This window comes from Arachis hypogaea, chromosome 20 (assembly GCF_003086295.3).
Source record: "Arachis hypogaea cultivar Tifrunner chromosome 20, arahy.Tifrunner.gnm2.J5K5, whole genome shotgun sequence".
In the NCBI taxonomy this organism is placed as follows: domain Eukaryota; kingdom Viridiplantae; phylum Streptophyta; class Magnoliopsida; order Fabales; family Fabaceae; genus Arachis; species Arachis hypogaea.
This window is the reverse complement of record NC_092055.1, coordinates 136,742,055-136,762,298: the sequence shown is the minus strand read 5'-3', so window position 1 is coordinate 136,762,298 and position 20,244 is coordinate 136,742,055. Positions and strand designations below refer to the sequence as shown.

General features: G+C 26.9%; 1 protein-coding gene and 1 non-coding gene across 3 annotated transcripts; both read left to right on the top strand.

Annotated features, from left to right (window-relative positions):
- Positions 1-2,451: 2,451 nt before the first annotated feature.
- LOC112786738 (uncharacterized FCP1 homology domain-containing protein C1271.03c) lies at positions 2,452-7,851 on the top strand. 2 transcript variants are annotated; one of them, XM_072230243.1, is made up of 8 exons: positions 2,452-2,554; positions 4,399-4,472; positions 4,654-4,939; positions 5,040-5,121; positions 5,351-5,417; positions 6,074-6,259; positions 6,354-6,414; positions 7,463-7,777. In XM_072230243.1, exons 3-8 carry the CDS (start codon positions 4,675-4,677, stop codon positions 7,621-7,623), a joined length of 822 nt encoding a protein of 273 aa, XP_072086344.1. In that variant the 5' UTR covers positions 2,452-2,554; positions 4,399-4,472; positions 4,654-4,674; the 3' UTR covers positions 7,624-7,777. The 2 variants fall into 2 exon arrangements, with proteins under 2 accessions (XP_072086344.1, XP_025685894.1); XM_025830109.3 differs by having other exon boundaries at positions 2,461-2,554; positions 4,648-4,939; positions 7,463-7,851.
- Positions 7,852-10,386: 2,535 nt separating this feature from the next.
- On the top strand, positions 10,387-10,460 carry TRNAI-AAU (transfer RNA isoleucine (anticodon AAU)). Its single transcript has one exon. It is a non-coding gene; the product is annotated as a tRNA-Ile (tRNA).
- Positions 10,461-20,244: the final 9,784 nt, after the last annotated feature.

Below are 20,244 nucleotides of genomic sequence, written 5' to 3'. Positions count from 1 at the left end.
TATAAATATATATATTAAAAATAAATTAAACTATATATATATATATTTATACACAAATACATTAGTAACTGATTTTAATAATTAATTTTAATGTACAAATAACATTTTTTATTATTTTAATATTAATACCACAATATTTGGGAGAGTATTGACAATAGTATAATACAGGAGGATATATTGACAATACACGAAAAATGTATTGTATTTTTTTTTTATTTAAAAATATAAGTAGAGTACTATAAAAGAAAGAATGGATTTTTTTATTTACGTTGAGAGTGAATATGAAAGTGTTTTATTTTTTTTGAGAGCGTAAGAATATAAAAATAGAAAAATGTGTTACTTTAAAAATATATTATAATGATTAATTTTTTTTCTAAATATTTGAGGGTATCACACTACAAGAAAATAGAGTTATTTTAACACTTTATTTTTTAACACTATAATTAAATGTCAAAATTAATATATATTTTTGACAAATATTATAAATGTCAAATTTTCTATGTTTTCTTGATGAATAATTTGACCGTAGAAAATTACTCATCAATTTTGACACTCATTTGTTTTCAATTTACTCCACTATTTTTTTTCTTCTCTGACTCTGTTAATTTTGACATCACACTGCTCTCAGTTTAGGATTATACTACTCATTCTTTATCTTCAAAATCTCAAGTTATTCTTTAGTTTCAAGATCTCATCTCATTCTCTGTTAAAATTTTTTGTTGAGAATATTTTATAGTCAATAAGTGTCAAAATAAATAGTATTTTTGACAATTAATAAGTATCACAGAAAATATGTTCTCAAAATTTTCCTAACAAATTATTTTTGACAGTCAATATTTATCAAAATATGATTTAAATTTTTTTCACAATCACTTATATGTTAAAAATACTATTTTTGACAAAACTTTTATTAACATATTTTCATAGTTAAAATAGTGTCAAAATTTATTTTTTTGACAAATTTTAATTTTCTTTTACACATTATAACCCTCAAAAATAATTTATATTGTTGTAGTGTCAGTTTTTTATACAAAAATCTATGTGATATTGTTATTTTTTTTGTAATAACATATAAAAATTTTAAAATTTTATTTTGTCAATATATTAATAATTAAGTATTAAAAAAATTATAAATATTTTTTATAAATAGCCTGTATTAATATTTGGTAGTTTAGTTCAATTTTACATATATATAGTTGACGAACTAATTAAATATGCAATTTTCGTTCTATCAGCAAACACAGATATAAGTATTAATTACCGAGTTATATATTAAATTTGAAGAATTAGTTGAGGTTGATTTACTAGAATCTAACATCGACGGAACGATATTTATAACATCAAATCTAGTAACACAGAACCCTAAATTAAATAATAACTAATAAGTATAGAACAAAACCACATACATATTCTAATAGGTCTGCAATTACTATACAGCTTCCCATGCATCTTTTTCTTGGTGTGTAGATCATGTTGCGTTGTCATTTATTCATAATGAGTAATATGACAGTTTTCAGTTGTGTGGTTTCTTGGGGGCATCATGGTATCTTCATGGCACCGTGGAGTAGTGTTCACGTAACTAATCTGTTTTATAGAAATTTTACTTGTAAAATAATTTTTAAAAAAAGTTGTTTAGACTTATATAAATATTATGTTATTTTAATGTTAAACTTCGTTTTTTTTTTTGTCACTAATTAGTCTAAAAGTATATCATGATCTCAGTGAAATAATCAATTTAAAATTTACGTAAATTTTATTTATATGAAAATTTAAAATTTCTAACTCTAATGAATAGAGTTCATTATAATATTTTAAAATAAAACTAGTGGACAATTTTTAAATTTTAATTATAAAAAAGTTGGTGATTTGCTTAATCCGAAATATGCTACTGATGAGCTACGTATATGGTTTGGCACTTTCCACAATCATGGTTCGTGGATGCAATGTTGCTGCAACTTCTTGCCATTATAAAAATATATATTATTGAATTAATAAATTAAAAAAATTAAATTAATAACTAAAAATATTAACCAAAAAAAAATTTGCTGATTTTTTAACTATTCTCTTATTTAATTATATTAAATAAAGACCTACCTTGCATGAGTCACGATGACAATGATATTATATTTTAGAATTTTTGGTACACGAAATCGATATATATATAGTTAAACTCCAAAATAATATTTAAAATTGGATACATGCATTACAATAATTCTGGAGATTCTAATTACACTAATCTTAAGGATTATTTTATAACTTAAGTCTATTTTACAACACAAGTTGAAAAACTTAAATTTTATAAATAAATTTTTTTACAGAATATATTAAATAAATGATGAAAAGTAATGTGATTCTCGTTTAAGTTGAATTTCAATTTTTGGTTTTTATTAATTCTTTATTATTATTATTATTATTATTATTTGGATTCCACATCATTTGTGTTCTCATACATATGGATATATAAACCCGTAAGAAGTTGCATCTTTTTGCAACTATATATGAGTCTTGCTTAAGCTTACCTACTGGGCGTGTTCGAAGTGTTCATACGCTCCTAGTAATTCTTTTACACTCTTATATATTTATTCCATTTAATTATCTGCTCTAATTTATTTTTCCCTTATCTTCGATTATTCTTCAATATATATCTTATATATTTGTGGTTTTTCCTCATCTAATTTTATTTGAGTAATTCTAAGTTATTTGGAAATCTTTGTTTTTCTTTTTTATTTTTGGACTTTAATTTTCTTATGTCTTAATTTATTATTACTTTAATTTTCTTATGATCTTAATTTATGCCCCTCTTAATTTATGAACAAATATTTGTAAATATAAAGCTCTTAATTATTAACAGTATGATACTTTTATCCATCAAAAACAATATTTGATATGTACTTTGATATTTACGAATTTTTGGTATGTACTTTTATCAATTCCAAACTATTTCACGTGTATTTTTATCTATTTATTCTTATTTTATTTTATTTGTTTATTTATTTATGGTTTGAACTAAAGTTTGAGTCGAAGAATATATAAACTGTGAGCAATGCTTCATCGTCTAATGGCTTCACTTTAATTTAGAGAATAAAATAATTCAAACTTTGAATCCACCGCAACAAACAGCACTTTTGTGATTTTTTTTTTTTTCAATGGTTGTAAATTGTGATGATTTTTTTTTCAGTGGTTTTAAATACCCGTTAGTAAAAACAACACTAAATAAATTGTGATGATTTTAGAAGTATCAAATTGTCGTTAATTTACAATATTTTACTGGACTGATTTTTTATTGTATTTCAAACTGTCGTTATATTATTAGTTGTGGTTACAATTTTTTGTTATATTTAGTAATAATTTTAAACCGTCGCTAAAATAACGAAACACAATCTTTTCAATAAATGAAGGTGATTTTTACTTTTAATTTTATTATTCCAATAATAAATACTTTTTTACTTTTTCTGAAATTTATAATAAATATCATCCATCTTAAATAAGTCTTTTCTTCTCAAGTTTGAAGAATAGATTATAGGATTTTATTCGTATTTTATGTTAAAATTGTATTGTATTTAAGAACTCGAAATAATAAAAATTAAATTTTATAAAAAAAATTTGTCATAAAAAATTTAAAATTATACTCTTAATCATCTCTCCTAATAACTTAAGCGGTCTAACAAAATCAAATTTGGAAATCATAAACTTAACTGAATACAATTTCTTCAATTTACAGTGCTGATAGAACCATTACCTTATAAGATATAACAACCCTGTGACTAAAGTCAAATAATTAATGTCAGTTAATGTTTCTCACGCCTTAAACAAACAAGCACTAGAAATAAACAAGTGCCAACAATTTTAACCATAAGATTATAAAGACTTTGGTATTTTAAGTTGACTTTCATATACGGAGTAGGTAATTCCACCCAAATAATTATATTATAGCTGGAAGCTTAAGATTGAAAGCATTGATTATTATTATTAATTTTTATTTGGTCTTCATTGATTATTATTATTATTTAGTTGAGTGCAGGCTGGAGACTAAGTCCTGCTCTGCTTTAAATTAAAGGGGAATGCTAGGGGGACAATAATGATTTTATTGAATAATATGAACAACTATCAATCAAATAAAAATACACTACACCTCTAAATTAATCCTCTAAATTTTAATATTAAAATAACCATCCATACACTAGTAAAATGAACATCCGATATATCTATTATTTATATTGTTTAATATTTTCATTGTTTACCTATACTTTTCCTAAACTAAAACATTGAAGAGTCATGAACAATTTTTTGGTCCTATTTTAATCCGAGCAGTAGTCATATTTTATTTATATAGATAACTTGTATTATGTAACTTGTTACCCTTTTTTGAATCTTTTTGTTGCTTACATTTATTTGCAGGGTACTTTATTTGATATCACAATTATAGTGTCCCTCTGTTCCTAGAAATCTCCGGTTCTGTCTTAGTGACCAAGGTGTGTTTTTTTTTTAATTATTTCTTTTTAATTTCATAATTTTGTGAAATGAAAAAAATTAAAATAAAAATGATTTTCTTTGTGCTTGCTTTTTTTTTTCTTTTTTACAAAATTTAAAAAATAAAAATATTAAAAATAAAAACAGAAAATATTTTGGCTAATATTTTATTTGCAGATTCAGGTGGATAAAGTGATAAATAAGATGGGATGCCATGCAGCACAAAGCAACAATACAGATTGTGATTCTCCAAAAGAATGTGCGGCAGATGAAATAAAAAGTGACAAAGAATTTTCCTCTAATGAAGAGGCCAGTTCAGAAATCTTGAGAATTTGTTCTTGTGTTGGGTGCAAAGTTGGAATTTTGAAAAAAAAGCTTCTTGTTCTTGATATTAATGGATTGCTTGTGGATTTGGTTTATCCTCCTCCAAATGATCAAAATCCAGATACAATTATTAGAGGGGTAGCAGGTGACATAATAATAAGATTAGTGTTATTCTACAATTTTAATTAATTAATGAACACTAATTCATATTTTTTTCTGATTAATAATTTTTGCTTTATCTTCAGTATTCAAGAGGCCTTTTTATCTGGATTTTCTTAAATTCTGCTTTGAGAGATTTGAAGTTAGTATATGGTCTTCAAGATCAAGGTAAATGATCTTCAACTATGTTCAATTAATAAATTAAATATTATCTCATCTAGCACAATAACTTTTTTAATGTAAGAGTTCTTTTTTTTAAAGCATTTATTTTGAGACGAAAAACGTGTAACTTAATTTAATTTGTGTCATGTTTTTTGTTTAAAAAATATTATATTTTAACAAGCAAGAAGATGCAGTATAAAGTGTAAACTTCTGATTTTTTTTTTTTCTTTTGTAGGAGAAATGTTGAACCAATTGTTGAGTATTTGATGGGAGAAATGAAAAATAAGTTGTTGTTCTGTTGGGTAAGTACTTGTTGATCTTATCTTGTCACTTTCACACCCAAAAAGGTTCCAAATATTTAGATACCAATTATATTTTATGTTATTTTATTAATTATTGTAATTTTTTATTTTAATTTATTATTTTTTCACTGTTAAATTTAAAAAATGTTTAAAATAGATATCAATTTAGATGTACAAATGTCAATGAACTATAACTCAAATGACATAGTCTCTCTATACTCATCTAAGAGATCGCGGGTTTGAGTCTCTCTATTTTTTATAAAAAAAATTAGATGTACAAACAGTATTTTTATTAGGAATTAAATTTAATAAATAATAATTAGTTAGAAATAATCATATTAACTTTTATAAATTAAACTTATATATTCATTTTTTGAATGAATTTCCATGATCACAAGAAACAACATAAAAAAACTAATTTCTTATTACGTTATTTCGGAATATAAATTATAAGGTGCAAACTTAGGTGTAGTTAATTTCATATAAAGTTGACACATGAGAGTCGTTAAATTAATCGACAGATTTGATTAAATTGTTATCTAACGACTCTTAACTATTAACTTCATATGAAGTTAACGACACCTGAGTTTCCATCAAATTATAAACCCAGTATGTTAAATTTCCATGTAATTATGTACATATTCTTATTTATTCAGGACTATTCTCATTGTACTGGAACAAGCTTCAAAACATTTGAAGATAGTCACAAGGAGCTGCAGTTTAAGGATATGAAGAAAGTTTGGGATAAGCAGTTCCCTAATCTTCCTTGGGATAAAGGATATTACAATGAATCAAATACATTATTATTGGATGATTCTCCCTGCAAAGCGTTGCTTAATCCTGTAAATAAACAAACTCTTTATAATTAAGCAGACTTTCTTTATAATAATGTCAAAATCTTATTTAACATTTGAAACTTTTGTTCAATTTTTTCAGCCATACACTACACTCTTCCCTCATACATTCACTTACAAGAATAAGAGTGACAATTCATTAGGTATGGTATATATATTTTTGTAAATACATACCATTCTTTTTTTATACATTGATTTATAAAGGATAAATTGTTATTTTTTATATTTTACTATAAAAGATTTTAGATAATTTTAAAGTGAAAATAAAAATGAACAAATTTAATATTCATAAAAAATTTAGATTTGTTTGACTTTTTTTTAACTATATCAAGTTAATTTATATATTTTATTATTTGAATTGTCGATATTCATCAGATTTTTTTTTTTCAAAAATAGTATTTTATTCGATTAATAAATAATATAGGCTTTGGCCTTTGAGGCTTGGCAAGATATTGCTTAATTTTGTTCACACTTATACATATACTCGATCTTTTAGTTCTTTTATTTTGGTTAAAAGTTTGTCCTAGAAATATGATTGAAAAATAATAATTTATCTTTTTTTTTCCGTGAGATGCATGAGCTGTTTTCTATAAAATTTCCAACAAAATGTGACAATTACATGTGACGTCAGCTTATGTGATCCGATTTTCACTTGTCTTACATAGAAGATAATCATTTGATTAGAACTGTTTATCGCTTATACAGTCATCCAAACAATATTGTAGAGAGATGATAACCATTTGATTGGAACAATATTTTTATAATTACGTAAGAGTTAAACAATCTCAATAAAATGTTATTATTCAAGTGGGATTGATGAAGACCATGTCATGTAAATGATGTCACATGTAAACATCTTCTTTATCCTTTATTGAAAATTTTCAAAAAAAAAAAAAAAAGCTTATGCATCTAATGAAAAAGAAGAATAAGAGACGAATGGTCATTTTTCAATCGTTAAAGTGTAAGTTATCTAAATTAAAAAAGAATAGGAATCGAAAAGAAATTTTACTCTTATATTTTTATACTTTTATTTATGTTTTCTTTATAAAGATAAATTTAATTTTATTATATTATTAAAAAATTTTAATTATAAATATAATGTGATTATTTCGTATTTCTATACATAATATATAATTGACAAAGTGTTTACCTAATGTGATTGATCCAAAAATTGTGATTTATGCATGGCAGGTGCTGGTGGTGACCTTCGAGAATATATAGGTGAATTGGTAAACGTGGAAAATGTCCCAAAGTATGTTGAGGAACACCCATTTGGCCAAGAACCAATCACCAAAACAAGTCAATCTTGGAACTTCTACATCCAAATTATTGATAGTCTTTCTGCCTCTTGAAACAACCAGACACGTTCAATCAATTATTGTTTTAAACATAATTGAGATCAGATATGAAAGCTAAGGCGTTGTTATTGTTGTTAAATTTACACTCTGTTTGTTTAGAAGGAATATGGAGAAAAAGAAAATATAGAGAAAAAAAATAGGTGGAAAATCATCTTTTTCATTGTTTAGACCACTAGAGAAAATGGAAAGGAAAAGAAAAAGTGAAGTGGGGTCCAGGTAAAACTTTTCTCCTTATCTTTGCGATGAAAACTAACATGGCAGAGAAAATAACGAGGCAATTACAAATTTGTCCTTTATTTAATAAAAAAAAAATCAAATTCTTCATTTTACTTTTTTCTAAATCTGAAAACCCATTTTGTGTTTTTTCCAGTTTTATAGCGCCATTAAACTTCATTTTTTTTAAATATAATTAATGAAATTAATGATATAATGTATAAGTAATTTTTATTTGTTTTTTATAAAATTATTTATTTGTATATATTTAAAAAATAATAAGACATCTTTTTATTTACCACATTTAAAGACAATAAAAGAGGATAACTTCAAAAAAGTGTTGTTATTAACAAAAATAATAGAAGAATGTTAGGGGGCAGTAACTTTTGTGTTTTGTAACTATTAATTGGTTGTCAATAGTCTTTTTAATGGTATGAGATTACATCCAATGGTAAGAGATCACTCACTTTTCTTTTGATAGTTAAGTGCTGGCCACAAAACACAAAAGTTGCCAGCCCTCTAAACTTTTCTAAAATAATATATTAAAATCTTAAAATACAATTTGAATGATTTTTTATTAAAAAAATAATTTAAATACATTAATAAATTATAATTTATATATAATATAGATAAGGATATTAATGTAATTTTATTTTGGTATAGTTTTCTTTCTTCTTATTTTTCTTTTCGTTCAAACAAAAGAAAAAATTTCTTCTATTTTCTTTCCATTCATTTTCTCTTCCTCCAAACAACAAACAAAAAAAATTAACTTTTCCATCCATTTTCTTTCTTTTCATTTTCTTTCCTTCTATTTTCTTTTCTCTTATTTTCCATTTTGCATCTAAACAATACCTTAATGATTAAAACTTTTTAGAATATAGGTGTATAAATTAAAAGAATACAACAGGGTGCATTTTTTTGTCACTATATTTCTAAAATCCAAGAATGCTAACAACAGGGTGCATTTTTTTTGTCACTATATTTCTCAATCCAAGAATGCTATTTACATATTAAAATTAGTTATTATATATTTATATATAAATATATATTTTAATTTAGTTTTAATATGTATTTTATATTTTAATGTATATTTTATACTAATAATTAATTTTGATGACTGATTTTAATATACACCTAATATGTTTATTCTCAATCCCTCATATTAAAGAATAAATTATAAATATTTTAGTATACACCTAATATATTAATTCCTAGTATGTACATTCAATAATAAATTAAAAAAATAATTATAAATATTTTCTATAAATTATTAAAATTTTTATTATAAATTAAAAATAATTATAAAATTTAAGATTTAGAATTTAGCCTTTAATATTTAAAATTAGTGAAATATTTGTCAAAAATATTATATTTTGTTGGTCAATTAGTATTATTGAATCTATTGACCACGATAATATTCAGATCATTGATTGATTTTCATATAAAAATATTTTTATTCTATTTAGTATTTAATTTTGGTAAAATATTAATTAATTTTAAATTTAGTTATTATGAATTCTAAATTTTAAAAATACATGTTAAGATTGTTATTAATAAAAATTTTAAATTTTTTATTTTAATAAATACTCAACAAATCATTAAAAATTTAATTTTATAACTTTACCAAAAAAAACTTGTTTAATTCTAAATTTAACTTTACCAAATTTATCTTATTTAATATTTATTAATTATAATGATAATTAATAATTATTAAATAAAATAATTATTAAATATAACGATAATTAATAATTTAGATATTACCGTGGTTAATAAATTCAATAATGCCAACTGACCAATAAAATATAATATGTTTAACAAATATTTCACTAATTTTAAATATTAAAGACTAAATTCTTAATCTTAAATTTTATAATTATTTATAATTTATAATAAAATTTTTTAATAATTTATAAAAAATATTTATAATTATTATTTTTTTTAATTTATTATTAAATGTACTGCTTATTGTATTCATTATGGTATTATTAAATGTACTTTATATATATATATATATATATATATATATATATATATATATATATATATATCTTGATAAATCGATTTGTGCACATAGCTCATACTAATTCGACCTTGTCTGTTTTGATTTATCCTGCGCCATTTTTGTTTATAAATCGAACTTGTCTCGTTCGATTTACTAAGAACACGAACTTCTAATTAATTATCGTTGTGCCATATAATTTGAATCAATCACGTTCAATTTACTGCTTTCTTTAGTAAATCAAATTGAAGTTTAATTCGATTTATGCAAAAAAATAACATTCTCATGTAATTCGAATATCACCAATTCGATTTATATAGAAATATGGTTTGGGAGATCAACGTAACATTTTTTTATTTAGGTGAATCACGTAATATTGGACTAACTTTAATTTATTTATGTGTTTTCTCCAAAAATTTATGTATACCTTTAAAATATAAAATAAATAAATTTTTACTCTTAAGTTGATAGCTTATGATTTAAAACAAAAAAAAAAAACTGTCTACATGAAACACAATAGACGTATTGATGATTAATGCACAACTGGCCTATTAGCTCAGTTGGTTAGAGCGTCGTGCTAATAACGCGAAGGTCGCAGGTTCGAAACCTGCATGGGCCATTTTATTGTTTTAATATTTCTACTTTGATTTGGTTATTATTTCATAATTAAGGAACTAAGTTGCCTTATTTCATAATTAAGGAACTAAGTTGCCTGGTTTGGTCAGTGACAGTCATGAGAAAATAAAATAATAATAATTTTTTCAGAAATTCTAATTTAAAAGTTATTAGATTTTATTTCGTGTAATACTTAAATTGTTTTAATATTTCTACTTTGATTTGGTTATTATTTCATAATTAAGGAACTAAGTTGCCTGGTAATTAGTCAGTGACAGTTATGAGAAAATAAAATAATAATAATTTTTTCAGAAATTCTAATTTAAAAGTTATTAGATTTTATCTCGTGTAATACTTAAATTTTGCGCTATTAAACTCAAATAATAATACAATACAAAAATGAAACACAGAAATTTTATTATTGTAAGGTTAAAAATTTTTTTTATTCTGATTAGAGAGAACAAATTATTTATTCTATAAACACTTAAGAATAATTTAATTTTTTAGAATTTTTCTTATCATCATCTAGTTGAAAATAAATAATGAAAAAACTCTTATAACGATGGAAAAAAAATATTTTATAATCGTTTACATAGAGGATGATTTTGAAGTCGTATCTGTTCTATATAATATATATTAATGCATACGTATAGAAAGGAGCAATGTAAATAAATTAGATAAAGTCACCGGTAAAAAGTGAATGCATAAGTAAATCGAAATATATATATAATTAATTATTAATAAGCCCTCATATACAATATACGATGCATGTCCATTATTTATTAGCTATAGCTTTGCTTTGATTTGATGCATCAAGGGCTTGTATTATTAAAATGGCGTGCCAGGTGTGGTCGGTGGAATTGGATTATGGCGATGGCTTGGTCCTGATGGTGGCGTTATTTGTCCCTTCATTAGAACACCGAATGCACCTTTATTATTACCTGACGAACCCCTTAACAACGTAGAAGCTCCACCACCTATTCCCTTATTTTCTTGTTCCATAGAAGTAAATAATTTTTCTCGACTTGCTGAGACTCCTTCCCCCAGCAACATTAGTAAGATTATGAAACAACAAAGTGATTGGATTGTGGCACCTAATTTAGCCATATCAGTATATCACTATTACGACCAAATTTGAGAAAGCTGTGTGTTTATCGTGAAAAACATGATCCAACATATAATCTATTTATAGGTGAAAAATAAATGATAGGACAATCAAAATAATAAATACCTAATATTTTATTATTAATAACAAGAGATAATAATATATGGGTAATGCTAGGTAAACAAAAAAAAAATAATCAGAATTTACTTAATTTAGTATTAATTAATTGTCGCAACAATTAGTGAATGCTAAATAAGGCAAATTATGGTTGTTTTTGGCTGATTTTCTTTAGTTATCAAACATTTCCGATAATATATAATATTATCTTTTAACCATTTACTTAAGCTACAATTCGACTTGATCCATTGTATATGCATTATGAGAATAATTTGAATTTTTATTCTACATGAGTAATAATTTGATTTTATTTATTTTAATTCTAAGTTTGTAATAGACAAGTTTAATGATTATCATGACTAATTTAATTATCAAACGGTCATAATATTAATATTGTAAATTATGTGAAATTAATAAATAATTAGTCAATAAATTAATTATTATTTAAAGAAATTAGGAGAATCAATTTTTAAAATTTAGAAGACTAAAAATATTAAAAATATGAATTTTAACATTAATTTTAAATATTTTGGTTCAAAATTGAATCAACAAATTTTACTAGTTAAACTGAATCCAAACCAAACCCAAAGCCCAACCTGTTAAATACCAATGGAGAGCTTTTTGTCTTTCATTTCTACCTTGGAGTCACGTTGCAGAAGAGAGAATTGGGAAGGAAAATCCCAAACCCTCGTCAAACATTTTAATTCCACATAACTTTTAATCTGGAGTTCCGATTGACTAGCTGTTAGTGGCCAAGTGTTCGTCTCAAAATTCTCTTAAATTTTATCCTAATAAAGTGGTAAGAAATTTATATTTCTCACCCAGTTCTCCCTCTCTTCAATTTTGTGATTTTAGAATTTGGGTATTGAGGAATTGAATGGTTTTGATAGTTTAGGTGAACTTTAGCAGCGGATAATCACTGGGTTTTGTCCAATTGATTCGTGGGTAAGGTAAGGAACTGTTGAACCCTTGTGAATTATTGAATTAGTGAACCCTATGATGATTATAGTGATATTGTGTGAATTAGATTGTGTTCTTGTTGATTTGGAGTTTAATTGGACCGTTTGGAACGAAATCCATGTGATTAAGCTTGAGAAATTGACGTTTGGAAGCTTGGAGCTTGTGAAAGAAGAGGTTTTTGAGGTGTTTCGAGCTTAGAGAGAAATCGGCCAAGGTATAGTTTTGGTTTCTCGTAGTTAATGTTTAATGTCACGTGAAAACTTAGGTTAGAAGACCTTAAGATAGGAATGAACTGAACGAATTATTGATGGGTTATGTATATGGTATATGGTGTGTGGTTTGGTTGTTGTAAATGATTTGCTACTGGAGTTGGTTGGTTTTGGAAAAAGATTTAATATTGATATTTGTTTGATTTTGAAATAATTTGATACTGGAAATTATTTGAATGATCAAGAGGTGTTTGGTTTGGTGGTTGGGACCCTTGAAGGGTGGCAAAAATTCGAGTTTTAGAGGAGATACTGTCGAAATTTCTATAAGAATTGGAGTTTTGATTTGAAATGTTATTTTTAAAAAGAAAAAGATTATTATGTGGCTTGTATATTTGAGACTATTTGTTGACCATCTGTCGCAAGATGTGACCGGACATTTTAACTCCCCGGTTTCCCCATATATATATATATATATATATATATTGAATATTATATTATTGAGTTTGGAGTTTGACTCCATGAAATATTATATTTGAGTTTAGAGTTTGACTCCATGGATATTATTTTTGCGCTTAGGGATGCATGCACAGCGGGACTATCCGACTATCCAATGGTAAACTACCAGGACATGTCGAGTTTGCTATATAACCGACAGATGAGACTCATCAACCATAGGACAGGCATACATCATGTGCATTTGTATGTTTTGCTTGGGTGTGCATTATTTTGCTTTGCTTTGCTTAATTGCTTAACTCTGCTAATTTGCTATTTGTTCTATTTGCAGTAATTACACATTTGTCTATGTTTTTCTTATTTGAATTGTTTGTGTATGTTTTCTGAGAGACCCCTCTTGGTGGAGGTGTGAGGGGGGTTGTTTCACCGGTGATTTGAAGGATTGGAGACAGAAAGCGAAGTGCTAAGTTAAAGTTAGATTTAGAATTTGAATACCTTAGATGACTTACTTAATTTCTGGTTTAGTTAGATCTTTAAGTTGAAATATGAGTGCCGAAGTTCTAGGAATGTCTCTAACTTTCTCGGGACCTTTTATATTAACTATGCGGACACCTTTACCATGCTGAGAACATCTGGTTCTCATTTCATACATATTTCTGTTGTTTTTCGGATGCAGGTCGAGAAGTACCTCGCTGAACGTCTAGAGTTTTCTGTGCAAGCAAAATGTGGTTATTTTGGGATATATATATATATATATATATATATATATATACACTATGTTTGTCCTTCTTAGAGTTTGATTTGAAGAAATAGGTATTTATTTTTTTTCTGTATTTTCTTTCCTTTTAACTTCTTTTGATTCAAACACACATATTAATATAAAATATAAAATGAACAAATATTACATCGAATTCAAAATCCTTAAGACATTAAATATACTAATCTCTTGTCTTGTAAACTTTTATTTCTTTTTATTTCTTTCATTGCAAAACTAACTATTCAATAACGGAAGCTTTTAGGATGGAGAAGGTATTTTCTGGTCATTCAATGACCTAGTTAAAAATTTAAATTGTAAAAAAATTTGAGATTTTTTGAAACTTTACAATTGAACATTAAGTTCTATTTGGTGGTGATGTGTCATAGAAATTATAATATTAATTACAATCTGGAGTGTAACTTTAACCCTAACGGAATATGTATCTGTTAATTTTTTCCATGACTCTCTCAGAACAACTCATGAAAATGTTATGCATACTGAGTCAAAGTCAGAAATTTTTTTATGCTATGGTAAGATCTGTCTGTCATGTCATACTTACCTATTAAAGAATGACTATAACAAAATTCACTATATATTTCGTCAAAGTCAATGTCAAACTACTAAAAAAATTTGTACTCCCTAAAATTGCCAATTCAAGTTTGTAAACATTAATATCGTCCACCACTTCTTTAAAAAATAATTTTATAATTCGATAAAAAACTTATGTATTTTCAATAAATGTGATTATAATTAGATCGGTGTTTTTTTTTAATTAGTCTTTCTGTAATCTAATTTATATTAATATAAAGAATAATTATGTGCAAACAAAATTTGGGACATTTTATTATGTGCGTAACTAACTTGAATTAATAATATTAAATTTTAAAAAAATATATAAAAATATAATATTATATAAATTAATATAAACGCATAAATGACAAATTATAATTTTAATGTTTACAAACGGACTAACAAATTAACAATTAAATCAAATGGTGTTCGGAGTTACTTAATAATTAAGTTCTCGATTTAAAAGAAATAAAACTACAATTAACATTTAAATTAGAGTGATAAAGTAAAGTTTAAATTTTTTAAATTCTGCATAATATAAAAAAGCTCAATCAAAATAAATAAAAATTTAACATAAATAGTCTCCAAAAATAGAAACATCTTTAGTATCCATACCATATGCACATATTGATTCTTAATTTTTTTTGGACGTGCATAGAATTTAATTGAATTTAGTTACTTCACTTACCAACATTTCTTATCTTTCAAGGATGTGGCATACATGTACACCCATCTTAACACTTTAAAACTAATTAAAGTCTTTTTTTTTTTTATGAAAAACCTATCAAACTCCACCCAATTGGGCCCAGCCCATCTAATCTAAAGCTCCAATAGCGTTAAACTTTTTTTTCTCATTCAGTTCATTTCAAAAGCAACTGCCGCTTCAAATAAATGTCCAACCCGCTTCAACTTTTCAACCAAAATCCAATATCTCCACTCTCCACACTAACACCATCCAGGCTAGAAGCGAGTCAAGCCAGTTCATGAGCCAGTTCGAGCTCGACTCATTAATAGTTCGATAAACTGAACTCGTGAGCTGGTGAGACGAGTTTGAACTTAGATTTGAGTTCATAAATTAAATGAGCCAATCTTAAACTTGGATAAGCTCAGCTCATTAACTCGTGAGTTGGCTCGATTATATATATAATATTAAAAGTATCGATTAAATGCATATAAGATATGCGTATTAATAATATATATATAATAGTAATATATAATTTTGCGTATATAATAATGTTCTTAATTGTTTAAAATTTTATAGTTATTTTTTATATATAATTTTGATGGAGGACATAAATAAAAAATTTATAATTGATAGATAGACAATATATTAAATTTATTTTTTTTAAATATTTTTAATATATATAAGTTATAATTTATTGATATAGAATTATAGATTATGTTCCTATTATTTGAGCCAGCTCGTGAGCTCGAGCCAACTCGTAAACTTTCGTTGAGTCGAGCTTGAGCTTACGAAATAGACTCGATTATTAATGAGTCGAGTCGTAAGTCAAGCTTAATTTTTGTGAGTCGAGCTTGAACTTGGTCTAACTCAACTCAACTTGACTCACTTCCAACCCTAGTTATACTTGATTTCTTGGACACGCTTCCAATTATTAAAAAAAAGGAGTACAATGGAAATCCAATCTTTCTAATGTACGGTTCTCATCTTCACCATATAATAGACATCTTCTAACAAAGATCTTGCAGCATCATGTTCAACTTTCTCCACTATAGTCAATTCCTTCGATAACACTTACCCAATAGAATAGCAACTTTTTTTTGTTGTCTCCTAACAAATGATCAACAATTCCTTCAACATGTTTACTAGAAAACATAAAACCCAAAGTGATTGTTGAAATGTAATAATAATAATAATAAATTAATAATACTTCTTTTGAAACAAAATTGAAGAATACTACAAATAAATTAAAAAAAAGTCATATTTATTTGTTGAAAAGGTAGTTGAAGAGTACTCTTTTCCTGAAGACCAAATACCGACTTCAAAATTCTGAAAGCAGAAATTGAGAAACTCATGATAAAAGGGTCTCTTGAATACTGAAAATGAAATGTAACACAATCTCATAAGCAATGGATCAATGATTCTAGAATTGGTAGAATATGTAATAACATAACCTTTATAGGTTCACTCGTCTCTCAACTATTGCATCTGCTTTTTCATCACTTAGGGGAGGCAAAACAGAATCTATATATAAGGACTCCATTTAAGTCAAGAACCACAACTTTTTTCTCCAAACATTCAACTTTAACACTTTCCTTTCGAATATCAAAAACTGGATCGTTATTGCTTTCCACTGCATAGAAATAATTCAAAAGGTTGCAATTAATAATAATAAAAAAAGAAATACAGCAACTAGGCATATTTTTCGTGTGATATTCCGGATACAACAACAATGCAGTCTAGGTTTAAAAAGAAAAACTAGGAAAACCAAACAAGATCAAGAAGGCAAGAAGCTACAGGTTAACTGTTTATGATGATTTGATAATGATAAAAATTTATAAAGACTTGATATTGTTAAAGAAGCATACTATTGGAATGCTAGAGAAGTGGGGAATCAAAACGAAACAAATAAGTTTATGCGCAAGGAAAAATTACTTTGCATTTGTTGTTTTGAAAATGATATAAGGAGGGTTGTCACGGTTTCTACATAGATATCATATCAGGAGACACGTTTTCTAATTAACAAAGACAAGATTAATTAATGGAAAGTCTTGGGGAAGGTCTTTGTATTTTAATATTTAATAACAATTTAAAAATTGAAAAGATGAAGAGAGAGTGAAGTTGTTGCAGAAAAATGGCACCAGACAATAAAAATGCTATTTGTATATTAATATTAACTACTAAAATTAGTCATCATATATGTTTGTGTATAAATACATGTATTGTATAGCTTATTTTTAATATGTATTTTATACTAGTAACTAATTTTGGTGGATGATTTTAGTATACACGTAGCATAGTCTATATACAATAGTCGACAGACAAGTTTGGTTTCGCCGAGATTACGAGCTATAGTTTCACAAGTTCAATTTGGAAAGGGTTGGTTCCACTGAAAATTGAGTTTTTTAGATGGTTTGTTCTAGTCGATAGGGTGAATACTAAAGAGAGGTGTAGTAGATTAGGCGTTATTTATCAGAATGATAATATATGTGTCTTGTGTAAAAAGGAGATGAAATTTGTTCATCATTTGTTTCTTTTATGTGAATTTACGTGGCAAGTGTGGTGCGCTTAGTTGAAATGTTTTCATAAAGCTTGGGCTGTCCCAAGAACTATTAAAGGTCTATTTGAGAGTTGGACTGACATGCGTAATAAAAAAGAGGAGCAGAAGATGCGGCTGGTTGGGTTCTTTGCAGTGATTTGGAACATTTGGGTGGAACGCAATGACAGAATTTTCAACAAACATTTAATTTTCTTACAACATTGCCACAATTTCATTTTATACCTTTATTTGATTGAATACCTAAATGTCTTTTAAGATTTTCGAAAAATTGTTTTGGCCTTAACCCAATTGACTTTCCCTTTTCAAACCTCACTTATTTTGTCTTTAACTTGCAAATTATTTTGACAAGAAGGCAATTTGATTTCCTTCCGAATTTTATGTCTACTTTTGGTTAAGTGGTGCACCTAACTATTTTTCTCAAATATTTGAGAGAATATTTTTGTTCTTAGCCAAATCGGTGTTCATTTTCTTTTAAAACTCTACATAATCTATTTCAACATGGAATTGTATTAGTGTAATGCCACAAATATACTTTATTATTTCTTTTACAAAGTGTTTGATGCGCACTTTTCCTTTGAAAACATGAAATAATTTTTTAAATGTTTTTCATTCTCTATGAGCAATTCATTTGAAAGTATTCTTAATTCTACTTGAAACTTATGAGCTTTGTCTTTGGTCCTAAACATTCTTTTTCTGGAAACCTCATATTCCTTGACTTAACTTAATTTTGTTTCAAACTACTGCACTATTTTTTCTTTTGTTATTCCTATCGGGTTTTGTTGATTCGGAAATCATTCTTGAGATTACCAAACTAATTTTCTGTTTGACACTCTTCGTTTCTTATGCATTTTTGATTACTTGTGATTTCAACAATCCTTTCAAGCCCTGGCGAATTTTGTCGCTTGTCTTTTTCGAAGGTCTTGTATTCTTTTGAATAAACTCGAGGATTGCCTTAGAATCATATATGACTTTTAGGAATAGCAAATGAAACTTTAAAAATGATGTTCGTAAACGTGAAAGATGGATTGGTAAATGTGCAATGTTATGAGGAGTATAGCAGTTTGTTCCTCGTAAAAGTTTGTGGATGTTAGGATTGTGATGGGTTATGGAATTATGAAGTGATTGATGGAGTTGGGGAGTTGAAGTTCTGAAATGAGTAAGAGATCTGTGAGTGAGCGTTATATCCGTTGTTTTATACCAACCTGCTTTGTAGCCCTTTTGCCACACTAGCTACCATTTTGTTTTGTGAACGCCTATCTTAATTTGCACCCTATTTTGTTCCTTTGAGCTTTTGTAAAGTTTTGAACATTTATATATGCATACTAAGATTTCATACTTTTCTATAAGGTGTTTAAAAAATAGAGTGCAAAGACTATGTATTACCTTATATATTACTTTAATTTTCGAGAACGAAAATTTTTATAAGGTGGGTAGGATGTAAGATTCATAATTTTCGAAAAAATATTATTATGAGTTAATTTCAATTTAATTATTCATAAGGACTTTATTTTCAGAAATTATTTTATTAAAATAATTAAATCAAGTTTTGATAATTAAATAATATTTTTAAAGTAATTTTGAGGGATTAAACAGATTTCAAAATTGATACAATATAACCTAATTTGATTTAGAATTTGCTAAACTCTAATTTTGTCCTAATTTCAAATTGCCCCAAATCAAACCCTAATCCTAAAAATTAAACACAAAACCCTAACCCTAACTTTCCCATCTCCTTCAGCCGCGATACCCCTTTCGCTTTTCTTTCAAAATCAAACTCACCAACACAACACATAGCAATAGCAAAAATTAACAGAAAGAAAGGAAAGAGAGGAGAGTGTGCGAATCAGAAGAGAGGAGAAGGGGGAGAGTGCGCCGGCGAGTCACTGCCGCTCGTCGCGCCGCCGTCATCGCCGATGATGGAGGAACAAAGAAAGTGTGTCGTTGAGTAAGGGGAGCTCGTGCGAGTGAGGAGCGTCGCCACTGCTGTCACACCGTACGCCGCCAGCTTCGTTGCACCTCGTCATCACCATCGCCGTCGGACCGCCGTGGAGTCGTTGCCGTCGCACCGGCGCTGCGAGATGCTATCGAGCCACAAGCAGGACCCAATGCGAAGAGAGAGAGACAAAACAACACAAGGAGAGAGAGAAGGCGTTGCAGGGTGGTTTCTGTCGCCGCTGCTCTCGCTGCCATCGCCGTGTGTGGAGCTCGCCGCTGCCGGAGTCACGAGCTGAGGTGGGAAAGGAGGCCATCTCCCCTGTGTTGTTGCTGTCATTGTGTTGCTACTGCTATGCTTCGTTTTCTTTTTCCTTAATTGCTGTAAGTTATTTTTGTTTCTGAACCTCCACTGCTACTGTCCTGCTATCCGTTAATCGAGA